At 45.3% G+C, this 18,386-nt stretch overlaps 1 protein-coding gene across 1 annotated transcript; it reads left to right on the forward strand.

Annotated features, from left to right (window-relative positions):
* Positions 1-16,463: 16,463 nt before the first annotated feature.
* Positions 16,464-16,820, forward strand: T265_02420 (hypothetical protein; the record flags this gene model as incomplete). The annotated part of the gene is made up of 1 exon (XM_009166653.1): positions 16,464-16,820. The coding sequence occupies one exon, from the start codon at positions 16,464-16,466 to the stop codon at positions 16,818-16,820; it is 357 nt and encodes a 118-aa protein (XP_009164917.1).
* Between the last annotated feature and the right edge of the window lie 1,566 nt (positions 16,821-18,386).

An 18,386-nucleotide genomic window follows, 5' to 3' on the forward strand; every position in this document is an offset into this window, starting at 1 on the left:
ACACACCGCGGAACTACACTGCTCCGATTCATCACTTTTCGGGTGACCGCTGAAGGAGTCTGTTAAAAATAAACTTGCCAAGTAAGTTAATGTACTCTAGGCAGTATCTAGCAACCGTCAGGTCGTCATTGCACCAACGAACATGAAATCTGGCTGATCACCCGGTACATCATGTGCTACTGGTTATGAACGAATAACGATAAACTTACTAGTTGCGACGAGTTCCGCTGCCTTGAATTCATATGCAAGCATGCCTGCCGCAACAGTAGAACGTTTTTCATACAGAATTAGCAAATTACCGCTCTTTTCAGAGTTTATGCGGATGAAAACTGCGAAATGCTTGATCACGTACTCTCCCTCACAGCGGTTTGAATTGCATGGGAGGAGAAAGACGTAGATGGGCTTACCTCCACACAAAATCACACTCCGCCCTCACGGACAAAACGCGCTAAGCCATTTAGCCGTCCAAAACATGAATGTTGCGCCAATATTCGGCCTTCCGTCCGTTTTAACAACTTCCAATAAACCTGCAGCTACAGGACGAAATTTCAAACATTCGAACAAATATAATCAAATTCTGAAACATGTTAAAGTTTTACTCCTCCCGACTGTGATTTCAGAGAAATTTCGCAAGTGCATATAAGGCTCCGCAGATCGGACAGTAAGGATTTGAAGGTGACTGGCAAAAACAAAGCGACGGGGGCAGCACAAGAGGTGTGACGGTGAAAACTGAGGAACCAGAACATCGGATCAGGTGGAGCAGCAGAGTTGGCGTTATCGATTCGGCCATGTTGAACTAAAACCCAAAACCACCGTCAAGGCTTCTTGACATTGAACTGCTGGGCTCATGGCCACGGTCACAAAGTGTAAGTGGGGATGACGAAGTGGAGGGATTAGCAAAGCGCACGAGTGTTGACAGGAATCACAGAAACGTGGTGCATAGCGAAACTGTGATGACTCACTTGTGTCGCTGTTGTGGAGTCAGGCATAAAGGTTATTTGCGAGAGTGAGATGATGGCAGCACATGCGCCGGAACACGAATTGGAAGAAAGATATTGAACTTTGTGGGAAGCACATACACACAGGAATGATTGAATTCGAGCGAAAACTTCAGCAGTTTGGAATGAATATATCGTTGAGGCAGCTGGGGTCAGGTGGGGACTATGTCAAATTTGCAGTTATTCGAACAAGTGGGAAAGAGAGTACAGTCAAGAGAAGGAAGGGAATAGTTGCTGGCGTTTTATCAAACTGCATATGGCAGCGCCGTGCCATCCTTGGCCAGACACCTCGCTTTCTGGATAACCCCTTAATGGATGTCACATTTAACGCCGTTGGGCTGAGATGTGCGATTCTTTGAGCGGCGGGGTTCATTTCAGGCTGGCCGAGGAAACAATGTGGAAAGAAGCCGAAATGGGATCGCGGATTTTTGGTCCGTTTGGGGATCCTGGGGCTGTATATCATACGTCAGGTGGAGTGGAAAACACCCAATAGGTGATACAAACATGGGAAGATGAGGGGATGGGATGAGAGTAGTAAAACATGGTTAGTTTGAAGAGAAAGCAAATGAGCTAATGTGTTTTCATATACATAGAAAAACTTGACGTTTACCACGATTAGGGTGACGACAACAAGCGATCATATGGAATAGGATATTGATGGTACTTGGTAGACTAGCGTCCAAGCGTCGGGTTTGCTAACAAACGATATTAAAGTACAAGGGATCAAGTAAAAGCTGATATAAGCACGCAGACTTGTGCTGTGATTAGGTAAATCAAATATATTAGGGCTGCTGGAGGTGGAATTCCGGGATAACCGTTTGACCTGTTATTTATTAAAGGAGTTGGACAGTGCCAGGAAAGAAAGTAGGTGTGAGGGAAAAGTCCCCAGTCCCCGAACCATTGCTATCAGCTTCAAGATAACAAGCTCTGCATGGAAAATAGAAAGCCTTTGGGCAATGGTCTTGAATGCTGGTAGCGAAGGGTTAGGAGCCTCTGTATACGTATATTCCCCATTGTATATGTGCACTCCCAGGACAGTAGGTAAGTGCGTGAGATTTGTTTGGTTAACTGAGTCAGCTTTGGTGCGGTACAACCACAATTAGGACCAGAGTGGCTACAGCACCGCACATCCACTCAAGCCTTTGGCACCACAGAGTCTCCAGACTATTTCATCTGAGTTTATTTCACGAATTTCTTTTTTAACAGACGGAAGGACAGTTTTTTTCCATTTTTTCACCGCCTGTATCTAGAGCCTAGCCAGTTAAATGACAACCTGGACGAGCCCAGTCCAGAACAACAAACAGAAAATAACAGTGCTCTTTAATTGATTTCCTGGACTAAAGGCCATGCTCAGAACCACCGGCGTTGGGCGAAGCACCCGTGCTTCTTGAGAGGTGGTTGGCTTCGAGCGCACAGTTGTGCAACGCAACGGGGCGACTCTCCCTGCAAGACGTACCCACCACCACACGAGGTTTTCAGCCTTCGTGCATACTACCTGATCTGCAAGGTGGTATGCCACCAAGCAGTCACCATAGCGGCTGGTGTATTAATGAAGAACTCCAGCTACCAGACATTTTATCTGGTCAGGGGAGAGCCAGGCCAGCGGATCAGTTCAGTCAGTTCGGACAATCAAACGACAAACAGCCGCTGTAATAGGCGGGTTGCGTAAGTAGATAAGGTAGCAGCTACCATTGGGACGATGGGGACAGAACGGAGATGGCCACGTCGTATGAACCATGGCTAAACGATGACAGCGTGAGCTGCCGGGCCAAACAGTGGCATACCACAATGTTATATTCTTGTGGTGAATGGGCTGCAAGGCATATAATCCGTTCTCAGGTATGAAGAACTCTGACTTTTGCTTGGTTTGTGTTGGTGAGGGTTGGGCAAGATGCAGCACCACTCATTAAATAGAGCAGATAAGTAGTCCAGGGCAGGGACTGAGCTGGAGGGAACATGGTCCAAGTTGCTTTAAGCAGGTCAAAGAGGTTGCACGGTTTAGTAAGTGGGAAGTTTTCTTTAACTATTGTTGGAGGGAACATGGTCCAAGTTGCTTTAAGCAGGTCAAAGAGGTTGCACGGTTTAGTAAGTGGGAAGACTTCTTAAAACTATTGTTATTATTCCTTTCCGTCCACTAACTACACCTACGCCAAACTCAGAGGTTACCTGGACCCCGTTCATATAAGAGAACGGGGGATACTTGGGTTTTAAGGAGGGCGGCTGTGGCTTCGCGAGTAAAAATGCTGTCTACAGACCGGGAAAACGCGTGTCGATGTGCGATATTTTAAAACCGATCGGAAAGGCCGTTCTAGATGCGAGTGCTGTACACCAGGAAAAACTAGTGTCGCAGGTTTGTACGCGCTTGGGGGCACACCAAAGTGTTGCTGGATTTACGGAATTTTTAGCGTGTATATGACTTTACGTTTGGCCTGGGGGTGACGGCTAATCTCTAAACATGGTCTGTGAACAACTACGTATATGTCTTCCCTCGTTTTAATGGCGCTTGTGGCCACGACTCCTAAGGTTGCACTACCATTGTGCTGAAATTACTAGAGTAGGGTAAATCTAAATTGAAAAAATTACAGCTCCTGGCGAAAATACCCAATTGCACTGGGACGGCTGAAACCTGTGTTGGTGAGTTCATGTGCTCTTTCCACCAGGCGATGTGGCTTCACTGGATCCATTAGTTCTATGCATTCAGTTCCAGTCCGTTCCGAGCAGCAGGGAGCAGATACCCATTACCATTGGTTGTCTGATACCGAAATTCTGGGGCAAGGCATATCGCCCTTAATCGTTTCCAAGCCATTGCTATCACCTGTCGATGGTCCGCATAAACAGTTAACCGTGTGGTCGATTAACTTCAGGTGCTGGAATCCAGGAAGTTCACAAACGTCACAGGGCAGTGGATTTTCCAAGGATAAATCTTGCTGCGCCTAGGCTCAACGTCTGTGAAAGACGAACTGCTGTCGGTGGTCAAGCAACCAACACGGCGGTCTAAGGACAAAGACTGTTTGCTTTTGCTAGCTTGGTGACCCCCAGACTAGTCGCAATTACCATCGGTGTGCAACGGATCGCCCAGCGCATCACGCCGTCCTTTGTGATGGTGGAACTTGCCCGCTGTGCGGTGACGGTCTTCAGGCTTGTAAGTAGTGTATATATCTTCTGAGTCGTATTATGGCGATCAGAACATATGCACTAATGCAGTCAAACAAAGGATACAAGACATGATTTAGTCACAAGAGTGACACTCCCTCATAATTTGCGTCAACGAGTACACTGTGAGCTTTAGCAAGTTTCACAAACTATTATAGCTGCAAAACTGCCTGAAACTTTCGTCCATTGCGAACAATTCACATTTTACAACAAGCCGCAATATCTTACTTTATTGGGCGCGGGTCTCCAAATTGAGATACTTGTTGACCTTGAAGCTCCGCCCGCGCAAACAAACCAACGTTGCGGAGAATTTGCAGAAAAACGCAGAGGACATAAACATGCTTGACTTGACTCTTAACTCCTTTGTTGAAAACCTTAGTTTAATTTAGCGGCCCAAGATATTGGGCCAAAGATATCTTCGTGTTCGTCCTTCGCATTTATGGACTATCAAATAACCTTACTTAATTACATCATACATTACTGTCTAGTGGGTTTCCTGATATTCGAAGCCAGTTTTTGAGCTGTTGCCAATGCGAATTCTATCCACGTGGGTATACCTTTTGGACCCAATATAATCGTGCAACGTAACAGATGAGCTGATTTAGACAACAGGATTTTTGCACGACCCTGGGAATCTCGACTTTCCTTGGGTGTAATAACTGAAGGATATATGATGCATTGTGCAAAATTGTTGCGTTTATGCATCTCTATGAACTCTCCCAGTTGCCAGATATAACCGAACGTTCAGGAGATTAAAGAAGCGCTTTCCAACACTGCTTATGCATTGCAACTACCATGGTGGTAGGTACCTTCCGGCAGAAATTATAGCTGTTAAAGCGGTTCTTCCGGAGAGACAAGCGAAATTGCCTGAACGTTCATTTAAAATTGGGCCTTCATTATCATATCCCTGCACTTCGACGCTTACCTTGGCTAGCTATAGTAACCTGTAAACCCACACATATGCTTATCGCTTATTCACTGTCTTTACTGTGCAGCATGTGCTAATCCAATGGCCTATGCCTGCCACTCATTCTCATATCGGTACTCGACCACACTACAACCACCACCACGAGGCCATGTTTGTGGGGTCAGTACGAAACCGACAACACGTTGCCCACCCGATCATATCAAGTAGGCCACACAATGGTTGACAATGGAAATTATCGCTTGATACGGTGGTTATAGACATTTCGGGTGACTAATACCCCCCTAAACGCATCTGCGACGTATTACAGCACCTCCTATGACGGAGTTTTCTACTTCAGAAGGGCATTGCGCTTCTTCAGTTCGTCATGTATGAGGCGTTGGCTGACTAAAGTCCGTCAAGGAGAACTCGTTTACAGGGTGGCTGTGCGAGAACAAAACCTCGCCTGTCACTCAGTACTGTGTATACTGACTATCACAAATTATCCACTATACTTGTTAAATGTAATGGATTCTGCTGCCTTGGCTTTTTGTGGAATGGTGACTAATGTAGCAGTAGAATAATTTTCCGTTCAAAGTAGCAAATTGCCGCCACTTTTTGGGTTTGCCAGGACAAAAACTTAGGTTAGTATTGTACGCTTTTCTGCAAAGCATTTCCGAAATCAATGGGAAAAAGGATAAGAAGTATCCTTTTCAAACAATCCCCCACCGTCTCTGTGGGCCGATCACGCTGAGTGGTGGCAGCCGCGAAGAATGAGTTTTGCCCCCAAAGTTGGACTCGAGTGTGTTCAAATGCTTTCGAAGAATTTGTGACTGTTTGTAGGTATGTTAGAGTTTCGAATAAATCCGGTGAAATGCCACGGTTTTAGAAAACCTTTGGACGTGCCTTTGAGAATCGGCCACAATGGCGAACACAGCCGCTCACCAGGTGGAAAATGAATTAATTTCAATCTGCGGGCTCTTTACGAAGTAAATCTAGTTTAACTGTGTGTTTCGGTGATATTTTCGTTACGGATGCATGTTCAAGTGACCGAAATTCCGAAATCACACAGCAGTGTGTACTCAGATATGAATATTGGTTCATTAGCAAATCGGAGGTACAAAATACTGCACATTTTGACCATGAACTGCACCGTCAAATTTCGAGATAATGCATGTGTAGGTTTCAAATATTATTACACTCAGCTAGATACCTGGATCATGTTCGAGTCCGTTCAGCTTGCCTAGTATGACGAAATAGAATAGTTGGATCACAAGAATCTATCCGGCTCTTGTTTACGACACCCGTTTTGTCGTAACCAATCTTTAAAGGAAACTCGCAATTCTGGCTCATACAGGCACCCCAGGAAACAACAACTAGATTCAGGTAAGTACAACTAATCAGTAGACAGTGTAGTTTTTCGCAGGTAGAATTGCGCACGCTGCGCAAGCCTGCTGGCCTTTCAAAGCCAGAGGCCGTAACAGTGATGAAAGTAGAAAAACCAGTTAATCAAAACGAAGCTAATTTTGACGTCAAATTTACTCGCACCGTCAATCACGAGACATTACCTATGTATCACGGCCTAATCTATCAGTCCAAATCGACCTTGGTAATTATATATATGTGAATCTCCGCAACCATGGTCCTTTACTTTGTCCCGCAGGCATGCCTAAATATCAAAATTGTGAAACAACTTTTGGTGTAGGACGCGGCATATTTGACGTATCGTACCTTCGTTGCCTCTTTTTCGTAGACCACAATCATTTTGTGTCAATTCTGAATGGAACGTGTTAGCAATTGCGGATTTCTTGAGCGCCGCCAGTGGGTTATCTTACGGTTGCAACGACTAAATTTAAAGTTGCTTTCTTGGTGACAGTGACACTAAGAACGGCCTTGTTAGTTATTCTGCTGCCCGTAATTGAGTCAACCACTTGTTGTGTTTTGGTGCCTCTGCTGGCTTCTTTCAAGCACTTTGGGATGCGATTATCTAGTGCCGAGATGAGATTTTTTACGTTGTAATACGTCAACACTTTTAAGGGTTCTTCAACGATGATGGACCGGCGTCAAACACTGATGCTGCAATGCCCGCGTTGAAAAACCATGCTCATTTGTTGCAACCAGTAGAGCTAAACACAAAGGAGAACTATACGAGTCATCTGTAGAACCGGCTTTACTTTACGGTCGTGAGATTTGTGTTGTTGTATTAGAAGACTAGGGGTTTTTAAACCTCTAATTAGAGGCGCCGCCACAACAATAAACTATTGAACACACTGTTGCCTGCTAGTGAATTTTATTCATTAAATTATCAGACTAAATTTGTTAGGTGGATGTAATTAAAACATGCATTACGCGTACCTAACCACCGTTCACAGAAGAAAGCAATTAGAAACGCCGGAGAAGTGCCACATGACATGATATGATGAAATTGATCATTGTCCAAGGGATCTCTATGAATTCTTGGATGCAGCACTGCACGCAATGCACGATACATCTGTTACATATTTTTATCTGTACAGCATTTTGGCCTCGGTATCCACCATAGCATTTTTTATCATGGTGGTGTTAACGACTGCAGCTGAGCTCTACGGCAATTAAAAAAATGAATAGCCGTTTATACCAATGAATAGGAGATCCAAAACGCCGATGCCTGCGTTAACTTGCACATTTAAGTGCCATCTTCAGAAAGTAAACATGCCTAATGCCACAGTTGAAAGTCAGCATTCAGTAAACCAGGTTTGGTTACCATCGTTTGTCATTCTTCCTATGAATAAACCCTGCGGAATCTAGTTCGGCCAGCATAGTCCGCGCGGTCACAGATACACGCTACCCCTATCACAACGTCAGGGTATCCCCTAAAACTGACTGTGGAACACTAATTAATTCGGGGATGGGATGAAATTGTCATCGACATATGATACAAATGCATGACATAGAACATGTGCAAACGTGTTGAGATTCAAGGCTACTGCCTTCAAAGCCGAGCAGAATGTCTGAAACGCAAACGGCTGACAATAAATCGCGGCCTAATTTTCTGCGAATCGGTCAAAATCCACAACAAAGCACACAATTTTTGCAGATCTCTTGATGGCATAGGGGGTGCATATTCGGAAAATGACACCAGCAATGGAGGATGCCCATTGCAGGTCGCACTTGGGGTGGATGTGCCTGTTAGCCTTCTACACATAGCGAGGAAGGCCTTTTACCATAACGACAGTGATGATGTGTTTGACAACTCCGCGGGCGCCAGCGGTAGGCATGGTCGATCGACTGCAACTGCACGACTAGGTGTCTAATGCAAATTAGGACCTCGCTCGTTGATTTTAGCATCAATTCTGAGGTTAAACAATCCATCTATTTGTGCACTACACATAGCGAGGAAGGCCTTTTACCATAACGACAGTGATGATGTGTTTGACAACTCCGCGGGCGCCAGCGGTAGGCATGGTCGATCGACTGCAACTGCACGACTAGGTGTCTAATGCAAATTAGGACCTCGCTCGTTGATTTTAGCATCAATTCTAAGGTTAAACAATCCATCCATTTGTGCAATCTCTCTACACCTGGCTGCTTGGGCTTGAAACACGGAAATAGAGATTTCCTCGATTTGGTAGACGTTGTTTGGTTACCAATTTCGACGGATGGATAACATAGGCAGTGCATACGTAAATAGAATATCTGATGTATCCAGTAGCTTTCGGATTCTAAAAACGGGAGCAAGCAAGACAGCTGTATGAAATATTCCCGTAGATACCATCATGGGTTTCAAACAGCTGAGAACTTTTAGAGGTTTGCACCGAGAGCTACCTCTCTGTAAACTCGTGCATCTAATCTTACACCGGTCAGGCTGAAGGAAATTTCGCTGAGGTGCGAGTGAGTGAATGTGTTAGTGGATTTTTCCTGTGGTATTTTTTGTCAGGACTTGCAGAGCATAGCCGTCTTTATAATGAATTTCTCACCTGCGACAGTGATATGTACATCATGCCCACTGAAATTTCAGGCGAAATGAAGGTCGGTTCCCCGAGGTAGTCCTAATTTATGGGTAAAGTTGCATGCTCATATCCCGGTGGGTGTCTGCTTTGCAGATATATCGAAGTGAATCACGCAGTCGAATGTATGTCGACTGCTATTGAGGATAGCCTGTGAAAAATGTGCTTCCGGACATCTTGTTCTTTGTAAGTCTCCACAAATCCTTCAAACTGAGCTCTGACGTAGCACACGTGATGAAACCTTATACATCACAAACGTCTTAATTCTACACCATCCACACGTCATACATGCAGTGACCAAACGATTCATAGGGAGGCACAAACTAGCAAATTCCATCGCACATTGTCGGTTGTGAGATCCTAGTGCCAATCGCCTCAGGGCAGGTGTCCAGTTTATACCTACAGATTCATGGTGAGGTCCAATTAAAGAAATTAACGAAGTTCATTATTGCTCTGTATGTCACCAGTGTTGACAGCCCTTGGTATAGGGCGGGAGAAGTAACTGTGGCTAAAACGGCCACATATAAATCACAATAAAGCAACGCGGCCATGTTCATACAGCTTTCCAAAAATAAAAAGCATGTTATCTACCTCAGTAGGACGCAAAAATTCTGCTACTCGACGGGACTTGACTATTGGTCATGACGTAGGATTTGGTCAGCACCTTACAAAATTCATCTTCAACATACTGCCAAATACCCAGTGATGATGACACCTATTTGGCCATAGCGATGCACAGTTTTACTTCATGTCAGCCCTGGCTTCATGCGATGCAGGTCAGAAACGTGAGGTCTGTTTGAGTGCATTTTTAAAGGCGAGAAATCTCCTCCGGTAGTCATGGTGCAGACATGCTGAGGTAAGTCAGGCTTTATAAAATTGAACTTTCAAAAAAGTGCACTTGGAGTGGATTGGAAAAATTTTCAGGAAACCCGCTATTCATTACGGTAGTCTCAGTGTTACGAGCAGTACACTGGTGTGCGGCGGTTTAAGGAGGGTTTTAGGTCTTAGAGTAGGCGCAAACTCGTTTGTACCCTAGCAAAACAATATCGTGCGTGGACTTATATCTGTGTCAATCGTGGTGTACAATCGGTGGATTAATTGCAGGGCGACGTTTCGTTTCCAAACAGAAGCTTTATCAGGTCAAGTGAATAGGCAAGCATGCTGACTGGGTTGTAATGAAGCCAGGGAGCCAATCCGTGAGATTTTCTAGACCTAGTCGACCTGACTGCTGGGTCAGTTAGATATTCCTGTTTACTGGTTAGTGGTTGTAATGAAGCCAGGGAGCCAATCCGTGAGATTTTCTAGACCTAGTCGACCTGACTGCTGGGTCAGTTAGATATTCCTGTTTACTGGTTAGTGGGATGACTAACATCTAAGATAGTTTGGTTAGGAGGATTTGTCTTCTCGTTGAACCCGAATTTTTTCGGCCTTGTATATTCCCTCTGGGATGTTTTCATGGGATTGAGTTTTGGCCAGGGTTGAGCAGCGTGCTTGGGGTTTCGGTACGGTGCATTATGGGGATTCCGGCTCACTTTTCCTTTCGTGGGTGTTTTACCCAGTTTGCGAACAAATCAGTCTATCCAATTGGTCTGAGGTTTAAGGAAAGGTATTGGAAAAAACGTAATTTGCTTCACTCAACCTGATTTCAGTTTAATTTCGGGCATGACAATATGACGGTCAGGTGTGCAGATGGTGATGGTTGCATCAAGCTGTTGGGTGATCATGCGTTTTGTCTTGACGGGTGCTCGAAGTGACCTCTGCCTTGGGGTTAAATACTGCATGCTCGCAGTTTTAAGAACTGAAAACCGTCAGCTAATTTAAGTGAAACTGTTCGGCTCATAACCAAGATGACGGTCAAACTGCTCGAACAAGATTGATGTTCTAAAATAGACTGCAGAGGGCGTTCTTAAACAGAAGCTCTAAATGAAATTTCTTCGAGTCTTTGTCAAATCTAGGTGGCCGATGCTTTTATAATTAGTTGAGAAGGGTTAATAAAGAGGCTAATGCGTGGTTTGATAGTGCATTAAGTACTTTTTTCATCGCCTATGAGATACTCATGGAGGCACCGGACCAATTGTCCTCAAGAATTGAAGTGTGTATCTGGCCCCGAACATCCGAGGATCAAAGTTTCAGTAGCCAGTATATTTGCTCAGATAGTCTGTGAAGGATCACTGTTGGAAGTCCGCCAGGACAAAAAGAGGGATAGCGGGATTGGCTTTAGACGGTTCTGTTCCCTTTGAAACAACAGGTTCCAAGCTAACCAAGTTATGTGACTGTGACATCTTGTCAAAAGAATATTGTGGAGTTCGAGGTAGGGCTGTTCTCGTGTTGGTTTCTAACGGTACAACCTTAAGCCCAAGAGACAATTCGATTTAATGTCGTGCCTCTACTAAATTCGCTGGTATCACCCGCTTTGTACTAATGTCCACGCGTTCCCAAGGGAGAAATTGAGACACCATTTGTATTTTGCGGAATGCTACAAGCATTGTGCTTAAGAATGGCTTCTGTCAAAGCTTGCTTCTTACAGCCGTTTACAGGCGCCTTAATATGCCATCAGTTTAAGCCATTGAGAAGCCAGAACCGAAGCATTTCAGTGAAATGATGGCATGGCACTGCGATAAGTAGTCTGGTAGTACACCCGAAAATATTCTCTTCCATCTACTGACTGTGCCCTATTGCCCTATTGTTCCGTTACGTGCAACTAAAGACAAACTCACGCTTTATTCTGACTGTAACCTTATGAACAGACCCAACGGTACGCCACCCACTTGTTGGTACCAAACATCAGCATGGTAACGTGAAAACAGGTGGATACAAAATGCACAACAGAGGACAGGATGACTTTAGTCAGTGCATCCAAAAACACCCGCGTTTTTTCACACTTTTCGGAGCTGAGCACGACAACTGCATACTCCAGGTGGACTAGATACTTAAAGCCCGGGTTCAGAAGACATCAATGAAATTAAGTGGGAATGAAGAAAGGGCGCTATCCACGTACACCGCTTTGTGCACGAAAGCTTTAGCAGCTCCCGTAACACGTCCGCCCCTTCCGCACCTCCTGTTCACGACGATGCAGACTGCATGGCTGACAGCTTTTACTTCAACTGCATGCCCTCTCCCCAAAACATACTCCCTCCGCATGATGAACCCCATAATCCTCATCTGCAATGAAGGGAAAGCTAAAATGGAATCAACTTTTGTCGGGCGCCTGTTTCGGCTTTAGCTTGCCCCGGTTGTCACATCTATCTCGGGCAATCGAAAAATCCATCGACAGGAAGGGAAAAGGCGCTCCAAGACCCACCAAATACATGTGATATCACGCCTCAGAGGCAACTGGATTTGCAAAGTTTCACGCTGTTCTTTAGGCTGTGATAGCTCCATTCTTAGGTCAGCTCACGCAACACCACCAGGTATCTCTGATCTCATGTCTTTCCAAGTTCCAATCTAGCCGGTGCAAGCCCTCATAATCACATGTGTCCACACCAGTTCTCATCGAAAGCATACCTATTTTGCATCTAAAAATCGATAAACGCCTTTGAAATAGGCAGTTTCGCCTCACTGAAGTAGTTAGGGATTGTGAGAACTTTTACTGTCTGTTATTTTGGGTGTCATTCTAACGCAGATCAAAGTGCTTTCTAGCAGAACTTTTGGACATTCCCTAGGTTGAGGCCCAGTGTAGACATGACTGTTTTATTGCCTCGTCAGAATAGCAGCAATAAACCACCGTGAACCCTCGATGGATTCAAAAGCATTCTAACTACAATGGCAACCATAAACCGCTCATCGAAGATGTCCATGTACGGGGCTGTTCACAAACCCAAGTTCGGTGTCGCGATCACGGTACCGCGACTACCGCACCCAGTCTGGAGACCTGCCCGTAGTTCACCATATCTCTGATATTCCCCAGACGAGCGTGTTACCCACAGGGCCGTTTCAGTCCGTTTAATTTTTACAAGGACTTGAAAGTAGAAGCCATCTTATTGTGCCGTCTGTTGTTCTTCCCACAGACCCAACAGTTCATCCAACGGCACTATCGGTGGCTCGGCATATTGGCGAAGATTGAACCTTGCCTTAGGCCAGATATAACGTATGATGACCACATTAAAAAACAAACTTGTTGGCTGTGACGAATTACTTGGCTTCGCAGGGACGATCGCCGCAACGATATAATTTTTTATATCCAGGTCGTGAATGGCCACTCCAATTTGAGTTTTCGTGGACGCAATGGGTGTGAGTATTGTCTAGGTTGTTTTGAAATTAAATCTAAATCCAGTACCTAAGAAGACACGCTAGGAAGACAGCTTTTCCACAGAATCTTTCACCGTTTTCATAAAGACAATGCTGGTAGCCACCGACAGCAGGTGAAATACGAATTCCGCGCGCGGTGGACTGCGAGTTCTTTTAAACAAATTCTAATAAAACTGCGACCGCGTAGGAGATCTTAAGGGCCCGAATAAATACCATCAAACGCTGAAAATCTATGTCAGGGGTTCCCTTTTTTGAACCCCGGTTTAGGGAAAATTTTGGGTGTGCGTCTAAGATGCGGCAGCGCAGCTGATACTGCTTTTTTCGGTGGAAATATCGAGCTAAAGCAATACCAGATCGACAGAATTCACAGGTGACGCGGGCAAAAACAAAACGAGGGAGGGCTCAACATGACAATAAAACTGCTAAATGGGGAGAACGATGGACCAAAACATTGGATCTGGTGAAACAACAGAGTTAGTGCGATGAAGCCGGTCAAACTGAACTAAAGCCTGTTACCGCAGCTGAGGCCACGTGGCTTTGGATCGTTGGGCTTATGACCCGAGTCACAAAAGGTGCAAGTGAGGATGTTGAAGTGGAGGGATTAGCAGTGCGCATAAATGGTAACAGGAATATCAGAATCGTGGTGTACAGTAAAACTGTAGGGAATATACAGACTCACTAGTGTCGCTGCTGTAATGTAGTCGCTACATGAATCTTGACCGTCCGAGTTAGCTTGCGCTACGACAGAATTGGCAATCTAACTTTATTTGGTGACGTGTGTACTTGAAAAAGATTCTCAGGACGTGTGTTAGAGTTGAACAAGCTCGATACTTTGACGGTTTTGCTGCTCGCCCTCGATTGCATCGGACGAAGGACTCGTATCGGATGCCATATTTTTCGACTTCTCAAAAGCATTTGATAGGGTCCCACTGCTCCACAAACTCCAGTCTTACGGGATTCAAGGATAAATCCTTCGCTGGATCAAGGCGTTCTTATCAGACAGATCATTCCGAGTGAGAATAGGCTCGACCTACTCCTCTCCAGCACCGGTCTCCATTGGGGTTCCTCAGGGCTCCGTCTTGGGACCACTCCTGCTTCTGATCTACGTCAACGACCTCCCAGACGTTCTTGCGAGTCCATGTCTACCTTTTGCGGACGACTTGAAATCCCGAAGTTCCAATGCCAGTGCCCTTCAAATGGATCTAGACGCTGCGAAGCAGCTCCTCAAACTTATCCTTCTCACTGCACCATGAGAAATCGGCCCAAAAGGCATTCGCCATTTTACGGATGATCCGACGCACCTTCCCCCGTATTACTCGCATGGACTTCCAAATACTCTATGGGGCCTACGTCAGACCGCTCCTGGAGTACGCCAACCAAGTTGTCTACTCAGGACGCACGAATAACGTCGCCCGCATTGAACGCGTCCAGCGGACCGCTACGAGAATGGTTGCCGGCCACAAGTCCGTGAACTACGAAACGCGTCTCGCGATGCTTGATCTCTTTCCCCTGGAGTACCGTCGCCTCCGAGGGGACCTAATTCTTACTTACGCCCTGTTTGAACAAAGCTTGGCAAACAGGTTTTTTACCGTTGACCCAGCAAACACCCGGCGGGGACATAGTAAGAAAATTTTCAAGCTCAGAGCACACATATTCATTAGACAAAATTTTTTTCTCATTTCGGGTAGTAGCTGCGTGGAATGTCCTTCCTCCAGCGGTTGTTCACGCTCCTTCTAGAACCAAGTTTAAAGCCCCGTTAGACATTTATTTACACGGATCCTCGCGCTGGCAAGCATACTACCCCGCGCTGAGAACATGAAGAGCAGGGCTACACCCTTTTTTCACTTGTGCCTTTCAGGTGAACGACAACCACTGACCGACAAGAACAAAACCGACCGGGGAAAATTGGACAAAAGCCTCGATCCTGTGTATCAATCCGTGAATTTATTACATTCTGCTAAAAACCGTGACAATCGACGCCTAATTCACATATTTGCGTACAATGACCGAAATTCCATTTGTTATCAGTATAACTAATGCACTTTCGTTTCACTTTAAACTATGGTTAAGATTTCTCACGAACCAACCTCTGAAAGATTATCACTAATGTCCCTTGTCACAGGTTGGATGAAAGTCCATCAATATTTGGGAGAAATAGCTGTACAGAACGGCAAATGCTCGCCACAATTACTCTGCGGGCGCAGTGGCCCCACTGACACACAAAATGTTCGCCGAACCGCGTCGGAACCGTCCGAGTGCACTTCAGCCCCCTGTATAGGAGCGACAACAACAAGTGCAGCATCCGGACCCAAACGGCTTATGTCAAGATGATGTCACGAGGATTTCCTGATAGGTCACTGCCATTATTGAGCGCCCGGCCAGTATTTCGGTCTTGAACGCTTTGAAATGATCAACCGTTTAGCCCATAGACAACTGACGAGAGACGTAAGTAAACTATATTCACTGAATAAGTATTTGAACTTTTCACGCCTCTGTCATTCGGCCAGTCGTATGGCCGTAAAGCTGTCTGCTGGGCCAATCGAAGATGAAGCACCATCACCGATTGATCACTTCACGCACGGGCCCACGGTCAACCTTTTGGGAGCCCGCTCGATGCATTTCATAGCACACTGCAGGCAAAAGAAAAATAGAACCGATTGTTCTGTTCTGCTGCAAATTTTCATGCCGCATAGCCGAGTTATTTGAATAAGGAAGGTCCTTTCCACTTTCTTTTTTCTTTCAATTTTAAATTTTATCCTCCATGCTCTAGAACGAGTGTCCAACATCCCGAAGGCTTCCTGAATAGTAAGGCTAACATCTAAAGTCCAGAACCCAGAAATCAACCTGTCATACACTGACTGTAAAATTAAAAATGAAACCATGGTCGCTGAAATTATATGGGCCGGATCAATACTAACCACCCTTCCCTGATCGGAAAATGACTACGAAATGCCGTGCGCGGACTCACGGTTAAAGACAACAGTGGTTGTGACATTCCAACTGAAGCTACCAGTGTTGATTGACCTGCATACTTCCAGATTGTTCTGCTAAAATATCGGAGACAGGAACCTGGAAATTGTTTTTGGTGAGTTTGTAGGCAGCCAAATGCCATGTGAATCATCATACTGTACGATAGATAACACAGCGAAAGCCAACGATGGCTGACTATTTCGAATGATTGACGTCAGACTTGCAACAGCCATAGAGACCTTGCTAAGGTGTATGCGGTACAATGGAACTAAACCTGATGCATCCACCTGTAGAAGTCGAGAGCTCGTCAACAATCAGGTCACCTTGAAATTAAGAATGGAGTCAAACCTCATGCTGGTCTGCTGGGATCAAATGGACGACTCTCTGCATTGCCTGGTTCATTTGGGCCTCTGTGAAGACCAATCACACACACAGAATGGTCAAGAAAAGGCTTTGTCCAATCTGAGATGTCAACCAGTGCTTCGCCAGGAAGCTGCAAGATACGAAGCATCGTCAAATCGGGGCCCTGGAGCAGCCGATGTCAAACAGCACCCGGATTAAAACTTCCATCACCCTGAGAGCAGCCAATAAATCCTGAATGCCCCAACCAACGCGGCACAAAGCCAAAAAACGAAAGTCTGCGTTTGTGGCCTCTCCCAAAACATACTTCAGGTATTCAGGTACCAAAAAATTTTCACCTCGGCAACCAACCTTTTGGAAAAGCGTAACCTACTGATCCCGTCCCAACGCACCTACCTTCACTTCCATACAGTTATGTTGAGCCTCTAAAGATGTGGCATTTACGGAAAATGTGTCCGCAAGCTATTGTTTAAACCGACATCATATAACGTTAAATGATCGAATGGTGTTCATGAGAGAAAACTAAAAATAGACCGTGATGGCTAGCGAGTGAATTATCGAGTTGTTCAGAACCCGAACCTGTGTTTTATCCCGCTTATGACTACCCGGTAAACCTACCTTGAAACCCAGTGACAGACTACTACCGGCTTGTTAGGGGTCCATCCCGAGGTGTTGTTTCAAAAAAAAAACGCAAATAGCCTAATGTTCAGGGCGGCAAAAATTCACAACGAACCTCTTCTTCACTACAAATATTCACATGTATGTAGCAAAAGGCAAAGAAGTAATTTTGGATACCGTATTTTTCGACTCAGAGAAGCTATTGTATCCCAAACATCCACAGAATCAAACTGCACAGCTTTCGAGGGGTGGCACTGCAGTGGTTTGCAGGATTCCTTTCGCACGTGACTTTCTGCGTCAAAATCGTTAACAATGATGAGGCATACTTACAATTGATGGGTAGCATGGTGTTGAGCAAGATCACAATAAAACAGTCAGAAGAACGGCAGAGAAGGCCCAAACTTCAAGCACCATTAATCTCATTGCAGTGGAGCAGATATATGGAAATAGGCGTGGTTCAGGACAAACAGGGTTGTGCAAAAATCATCACGATTAGATCATTGCGACTTACACACAGCTGACATTAGGACATTGGTGGTGGTGGAACACAGGCCACAACGGGGCAGTACTGCGGCTGACATAAAAGTGGACTTTGGAATGATGTAAATAGAATCACTGAGAACTTTGGAAATAAAACCGGGCAACAATGATAAAAGTGATTACCGCTGGAGGGACAAGCAGCTGAGTTATTGAATCAAACCACAGATTTACTGAAGGTGACGAACTGCACCCAAGCAGGGTGCGGAATAGAGAATTTCCCACTTCGGAAATGTAGATTAGATTGAAAAGGCTGAACTCACCGGTCATGAGGAATGTGATTGGACTTTAGTTTGAGTTGTTAGCACAAGTTAAGTGTTGATAGTGCATAGAACTTCATGGCAGTCATGCCCAAAGTAGGTGAGTTTATGAGCTGGGAGTGAATTCACGAACCGGCAAGTATAAGTCCCTCTGTAGCGACCCAGTCACCCACATACTTGACTGTTCAACTCACAGTCGCTCACTGGATCGCGAGGCTTGTCTTTTTCCTCATACGCACAAACACGTCGCATTAAGCTGACTCATCGGACATCGATTGTCTGCACCGCCTAGTCAGCGTAGCGACCAATCATGTGACGACGCGCCCACGTTTACGCACTGGGACCTACATAA

Source organism: Opisthorchis viverrini, assembly GCF_000715545.1.
Source record: "Opisthorchis viverrini unplaced genomic scaffold opera_v5_29, whole genome shotgun sequence".
NCBI classification, from domain to species: Eukaryota; Metazoa; Platyhelminthes; class Trematoda; order Opisthorchiida; family Opisthorchiidae; genus Opisthorchis; species Opisthorchis viverrini.